The sequence below is a fragment of the Myotis nattereri genome (assembly GCF_964212035.1).
Source record: "Myotis nattereri genome assembly, chromosome: 9".
Taxonomy (NCBI): Eukaryota; Metazoa; Chordata; class Mammalia; order Chiroptera; family Vespertilionidae; genus Myotis; species Myotis nattereri.
In genome coordinates, this window is record NC_138084.1 from 40,784,835 (window position 1) to 40,792,024 (window position 7,190).

Here is a 7,190-nt window from a genome sequence, read left to right on the forward strand (position 1 = left end):
ATGCACTAGAGAGAGCACAGAATCTTGCTAAGAACAATGGTTTCTCTGAGTGTTATTTATCTATACTAATAAAAGGGTAATATGCTAATTTGACTGGATCAACCAGACATCTTCCAGATGTCCGAATTCCTTCCAGACAAAGCAAGGTTGGCAGGGGCTGAGGCTGAGGCAGAGGCAGTAGGGGAGCAAATAGTTAGGGGCGAGATCAGGCAGGCAGGCAGGCAGAGGTGGTTAATGGCAATCAGGCCAGCAGGGGCACAGTTAGGGGCGATCAGAGAGGCAGGCAGAGGCAGTTAGGACCCAGAGGTCCTGGATTGTGAGAGGGATGTCCGACTGCTGGTTTAGGCCCAATCCAGACAGCCAGATTGGAGGGGGTACAGGCCAGGCTAGGGGACCCCCTACCCCGTGCATAAATTTCCTGCACCAGGTCTCTAGTATGATATAAAAATAAGAAAAAAAGTCAGGAAGTATCCTTAGAGTGGAAAATTTTGGATGCTCGATCTCGAATCTGTTTGGTCTTCACACCATACACAATAGGGTTGAGTGATGGTGGGACAAGCAGGTAAAGATTGGACAGAAGAATATGAATATAAGCTGGAATATGGAAGCCAAACCTGTGTGTAAAGAAGGAAAAGAAAGCCAGGAGATAAAACTCAAGAAAGACACAAATGTGAGCAATGCAGGTGTTAAAGGCTTTCAGCCTGGCTTCCTTCTGAGGCAGACTGAAGACGGTTATAAATATTTGAATGTAAGATAGTGTGATAAAGATTATATCAAAGCCAAGTATACTGAAAGCCACAAACAGACCATAGATCTTGTTGATTCTAGTATCTTCTGCTGCCAATTTCACGATGGCCATGTGCTCACAGTATGAATGGGAGACCACAGTGGTCCAGTAATACTTCAACCAGCATTTGATGAGGATGAGACATGGAGCTACAAGAAGGGCTCCTCTGAGTGTTACTCCAACCCCAATCTGAGTGAGAAGTTGGTGGGTAAAAATGGTTGCATGTCTCAGAGGATGACAGATTGCCACATAGCGGTCCAGGGCCATGGCCAGCAGAATACCTGACTCAATGGACTGGAAGGTGTGAATAAGCCACATTTGCAAGAGACAGGCATCAAAGTGTATCTTGGGCAGATGAAACCAGAATATTCCTAGCATTTTTGGCAGGATGCAGGTACTGAGAGCAATGTCTGTGGCTCCAAGCATTGCCAGGAAGAGATACATGGGCTCATGGAGGCTGCGCTCAGATTTGATGATGACCAGGATCAGAGAATTCCCAAATAGAGCAATGATGTACATGGCACAGAAAGGGATGCCAATCCAGGCCTGAACAGACTCCAGACCAGGGATCCCCACCAGTGTCAGCACCGAGGGCATGAAGACTGTGCCATTGAGCTTGAACATGATGGCTTAGAACTCCCTGCTTTAGAGCTTCTGATACAAGACAGTGTGGGTTGAGTATCTCTCTTCTATTTTCTGTTCCAAGCTAGATTTCTGCAAAATCTGAAATGGAAGAATTTTTACCTAATAGAATAACAGTCATATGTTAAAATTTGTTGTAGTTGTTTATCTCAAAATTTTTTTTATCACAATCTGATTAATTAATAACATATTTATTTTTCATATGTATACAAAAGCTAATAATGATCTTGCTGTATGATAAAAATAATTTTTTATATTTGCAATAACTTTTTGGTTATTTTTCAAAATCAATTTAATTCTACTCCTAGGGCCTCTACTCAGGAAGGCTACGCCAAGGCAAGATGAAGATACATGAACAAAAACTATTCCCTCACTTCTTGAATTTCATCAAAAATATGAATTTAATTCTGAATGTATTTTTCTGTTTAGAGATGATTTCAGTTTTGAAGAATCAATACATTGAAAAGCTCACTTCTCTGCTGTTGTAAGCAATTGTTTAAGTGATTACTGAGAAATCCAGGATGACGATGATATGTAATCACTAATTAGTAGTCTACAAATCAGTTTAGGTCTCAGATATTCCCTGAATGTATATGGACAGTCCTACTTCTTTTTTTTTTTTTTTAATTAAATCTTTACTGTTCAGATTATTACATTTGTTCCTCTTCCCCCTCCCCCCAAAACTCCCCTCCTCCCTGTTCCCGCCCCACCCTCCGCCCTCACTCCCCACCCACTGTCCTCATCCATAGGTGCACTATTTTTGTCCAGTCTCTTCCCACATCTACCACACCCCTTTTCCCCCCAAGAATAGTGAGTCCATTCCCTTTCTATGTCCCTGATTCTATTATAATCACCAGTTCATTCTGTTCATCAGATTATTTATTCACTTGATTCTTAGATTCACTTGTTGATAGATGCATATCTGTTGTTCATAATTTGTATCTTTACCTTTTTCTTCCTCTTCCTCTTCTTAAAGGATACCTTTCAGCATTTCATATAATCCTGGTTTTGTGGTGATGAACTCCTTTAGCTTTTCTTTATCTGTGAAGCTCTTTATCTGACCTTCAATTCTGAATGATAGCTTTGCTGGATAAAGTAATCTTGGTTGTAGGTTCTTGCTATTCATCACTTTGAATATTTCTTGCCACTCCCTTCTGGCCTGCAAAGTTTCTGTTGAGAAATCAGCTGACAGTCATATGGGTATTCCCTTGTAGGTAACTGAGTTTCTTTCTCTTGCTGCTTTTAAGATTCTCTCTTTGTCTTTTGCTCTTGGCATTTTAATGATGATGTGTCTTGGTGTGGTCCTCTTTGGATTCCTTTTGTTTGGGGTTCTCCTCGCTTCCTGGACCTGTAAGTCTATTTCTTTCACCAGGTGGGGGAAGTTTTCTGTCATTATTTCTTCAAATAGGTTTTCAATATCTTGGTCTCTCTCATCTTCTGGCACCCCTATAATTCTGATGTTGGTACGCTTGAAGCTGTCCCAGAGGCTCCTTACACTATCTTCGTATTTTCAGATTCTTTTTTCATTTTGCTTTTCCGGTTGGGTGTTTTTTTGCTTCTTCGCATTTCAAATCTTTGACTTGATTCTTGCTCTCCTCTGGTCTGCTGTTGGGAGTCTGTAGAGTATTCTTTATTTCAGTCGGCGTATGCTTAATTTCTAGTTGGTTCTTTATCACAACATTGAGGGTCTCATTAGATTTCTCGAGGATCTCATTAAGTTTATCGGCGGCTTCTAGACAGTTCTTGAGAGACCTTAAAAGTGTGGTTCTGAATTCTATCTCTTCCATTGACAATTTTGTCCTGTTTCTTTGTCTCCGCATTTTGTTATGCTTTCTTGGTGCACCCCCTAGTGGTCTTTGTGTGCAGTCTTGTAGTTAAGCCTTGATTGTTGTAGCTAATACTAGGGGGGATTTGACCTCCAGGCCAAGTGGCTATGAGAATCAGCTGTGTCTGCAGTGAGAGAACTTCTGTCCTCTAGGGAGGTGCTAATCTGGGGTTTGCCTGAGGCTATCCAGCAAATGCCTCTGTGCAGGGCTTGGGCGGGCGGGTGGGTCGCACTGGATCAAACAGGGCGGCCGGAGTAAGCAGTTATGGCTGCTCTCAGTTCCGTCCTTAGGGACTCTGCCTCTCTGAGTCCCAGCAACCGCTGCAAACCTCGGAGAGAAAGCTGCACTCGCTCTGACCGAAGCCAGACAGTCCCGCTTCTCCTGTTTGAGTCTGGGTCCCTAAAGACTCACCCGGATCTGGAGCTCAGAGTCTGAGACTCCCTCCCGATTGAAAACGCCAACCGCGCCCTCAGCCACCAGCCCACTCTGCATGCACTCCGCACATCAGTATTTGACTTCAGCACTGCGCCTCCTCTGAGTGTCGGTATGCGTTTCTCTTTCCTCCTAGTTGTAGGACTTCCACTCAGCCAGCGTTCCTGTGGGTCTGGGTGATGTCCGTTCCGTCTTTTAGTTTCACTTTTGAAGTGGTTGTTCGAGGCAGCAAACTCCTGCATTAACCTATGCCGCCATCTTGGTTCTCCCTGGACAGTCCTACTTCTTAACTCTCTGGATTGATGAAATTATTCTATTTGTGACCTTGCCATTCCTCTCACTAACTCTTACCTCCTAATCCTGATTATTTAATTATCATCTTATCACAAACACACAAACACACACACACACACACACACACACACACACATCCATATTTAGAAAATTTGTCCAGTCAGGCTCATTTCAATTATCAGTAACATGTACTGATTCTTGCTTCTCTTCAAAGTGAGAAAAAAAAAATGGTTTCCAGGTAAATGGTCTTGTCCATCTAGAATTTTTCACACCTGCTGATCACTGTCTTTGATAGTCTCTATCAGCTGTGACAGAGCCAGAGTGGGTCTGGGACCACATCATTCACCAGTCAACACCACCTGAAGGAAGCTTTCTTCTGAGGATGACTTAATACTAAAGAGAAAGCTGATTTCTCCTCTGATAAAGATTTATTATCCCCTAGTATCCTAGAATCATATACTTGGACAAAGCTCAAAAGCCTTATAATTCATATTGTTCTTTAAAGAACATTTATCTTTGACCACTTGGCTTCGTGTGCAATCAATCCACCAAGAGCTACACATCTTAGGAGCCAGTTTGTATTTTTATAAAATGGTTTGGAGAGATCTATTAAGTGGCTATCCACCAAATTCCTCCTAGCTCTCTGTAATTCCAACCAGTTTGGTGTTCACTTTTCACTTATGTCGGGTGGTCACAGACTCTCTTTCTTCAATAGGGTTGTGCAAAATTATTTTCAGGCATCATGGACATCCAATTGTAAATGAGCCAAAAATGTGGTCTACTACATTGCTCCCTTAGCCTCATAGCGCTATAAATTCAACAGGTTATCTGTTTGCTTGTGTTTCTGAATCACCCCTCATCTTCGTTAGAGAAGGAACACATCAAGCTCTCTAGCCATTTACCTCTTCCTTATTAATTCTTATTTTCAGCTCCTCACACTTTCACTGAAGTTCTTCATGTGAGACCCATATTCTCTTAGTTTATCACTGCTGCCTGATTCACATTTTTCCTGATTCACATTCTTTTCTAACTTTTATTCATTATAACACATTAACTACTCCTTGACCACCTGACACAATATCCTTGTTCCTTTAATTATCTACCACCAAGTGTCTGAAAATCTCACATTATAATCTATACATTTATTTTATCCAACAAATAAACTAAATAATGTTAGAAAAATGTCACCATTCTGGAAAGGTTGCCAATACAAATTATGCAGCTGTGAGGTCCACGACTGATTTCTAGTTATCTCTACTCAAACACAAACATTTCTCTTTTTTTCACTCTAAAATAATTTATCTCTAGCAGCTATAACATATTTGTTACAATTTTACTAAGTTTCATTTTTTTATCTCTGCCATTCTCTACCCTAGTAGGAACAGAGTTTTTTCCAGGTAATTTCCCTAATTAAGTTCTGAAATCTACTTATGATTTCCTACTCCTACTCTAGAAATTTATTACTTCCACCCTCCCCCCCCAAATAAAACCTGCATTTCCATCATGCACTCATTTACTAATAATTTCCTTTATGATAAAATATGTTTTAAACACATATTCTTATAACAGGTACTGTCATTTCCTCTTGCTAATATTCTCTATGTCATTTTAATTAATTGCCTCTATAATCCTGAGTGATAATTTGCAGTGTTTTGTTGATCAGCTTAAGACATTTTTCAAAACATTGCCATAGGTCTTTGCATACACATCTTTTTAAACTTTATTACTCTGAAAAAAAATCAAAATGAAATTCTATCCAAACAAAATGAACTATTTAAAGGTCTCTTCTAAGTCCATATTAGTGAGGAGCTCTACATAATTTTCTTTATAAAACTCATGTCTTGTTTCTATAATCACACTTTATCCTCTTTTTCTTCCCATATCAAAACAACTCCCTTTGTTCTCTATCTGACTCCCTTTACACTGCTGATGCTGTGAATTTAATTGAGGACTATGTTCCTCTCCATGGACTCTTTACACTCATTTTATATATCCCCTGCCCAGCAGTATTGCTCAGTCCATAGTGTCACTAACCACTGCTTAAGAGTAAATAAATATTGCCTCTACATAAATCTAACCTGAACACAGGACACATACACTAAAATGCCTTCTAAACAGTTCCATCTTGGTGAAGTGTCTCTACTTCTGGGAGCAGGGACAGGTAGTAAAAAAAAAAAAAAAAATTACTTTTCTGTAAAAAGAATCTCCTAATATTCTAGACAAGAATTTTTTTTCTGTCCTCAATATATGACTATTAAGTACACTTACTTGAAATTAAAATTTTATTTTTTCTATAACTGTTTAATATTTAAAAATGCACAAAACTAATGCAGATGCAAATTCACTTGCCCTGTTTTCAGGTGTATATCTGCATGGAGGAGTGTGGAGATTAGCAAAAGTGAAGAATAAGTCTAGAAAAAATGCTAAGAATCTGAGTATCTTAACATATAAGCTTCCTCTGTTTATCTTTTGGTATTATATTCAAATACTCACCTAAATCAGGAGATATGCTTGCTGTGGTTAAAGATCTAAAGAGATTCACCATAAATGACAAGGAAAACAAATGGTAAAAGTGCTAACTAGACCAAGAGGAACTCAGTACTACTTGCTTATCTTCTCATGTCTTAGGTGAAATCCTGACAACCTAAGTATCATTCTCCTTTTAGCATTTCATAAGAGTAACCCCTCATGTATAATTATAGGGTGCAATTTGCAAAAGTCCCCATAGATCCTTTCTAACATTTCTCCTGTGTTGATCCCAGAAATGCCTAGAGAAATATATACTCAAAAGCTCAATTCTTCAGTCTTTTTATGTGCCTACATTGACATGCTAATGTAACTATATATGCAGTTATAAAGAAATGGTTTTTAATGAGACAAATAGAGGACAAATAGGTCAGCAGTTGGGAAAGACTATGATGCAATTCTCCTACTGAATAGAGTTCATAGAGAATTTGTCATGTCATATACAATATAATATTTTTTCAGCTTTCAATAGCTTATAAAAATGAATGTACAAATATTGGGGAAAAGAAGCAAGTATGAATTCCAGTACCTTATTCCCAGTATACTCAGAGGCTCATGATTTAACTTCATAAAGCTGAAAGAAAGAAATGGAAGTAGAGCACCCTCCCTAATAAGTGATAATCCAAACACTTTTGAGATATCCGATCATTTTTTGTTTTGTTTAAATCTCTAAACAACTGAAC

The 7,190-nt window shown here is 39.2% G+C and overlaps 1 protein-coding gene across 1 annotated transcript; it reads right to left on the bottom strand.

The window, feature by feature from the left end:
- Nucleotides 1-460: 460 nt before the first annotated feature.
- LOC308524083 (olfactory receptor 52A5-like) lies at nucleotides 461-1,411 on the bottom strand (the record flags this gene model as incomplete). Its single annotated transcript, XM_081098235.1, has 1 exon — nucleotides 461-1,411. The coding sequence occupies one exon, from the start codon at nucleotides 1,409-1,411 to the stop codon at nucleotides 461-463; it is 951 nt and encodes a 316-aa protein (XP_080954361.1).
- Nucleotides 1,412-7,190: the final 5,779 nt, after the last annotated feature.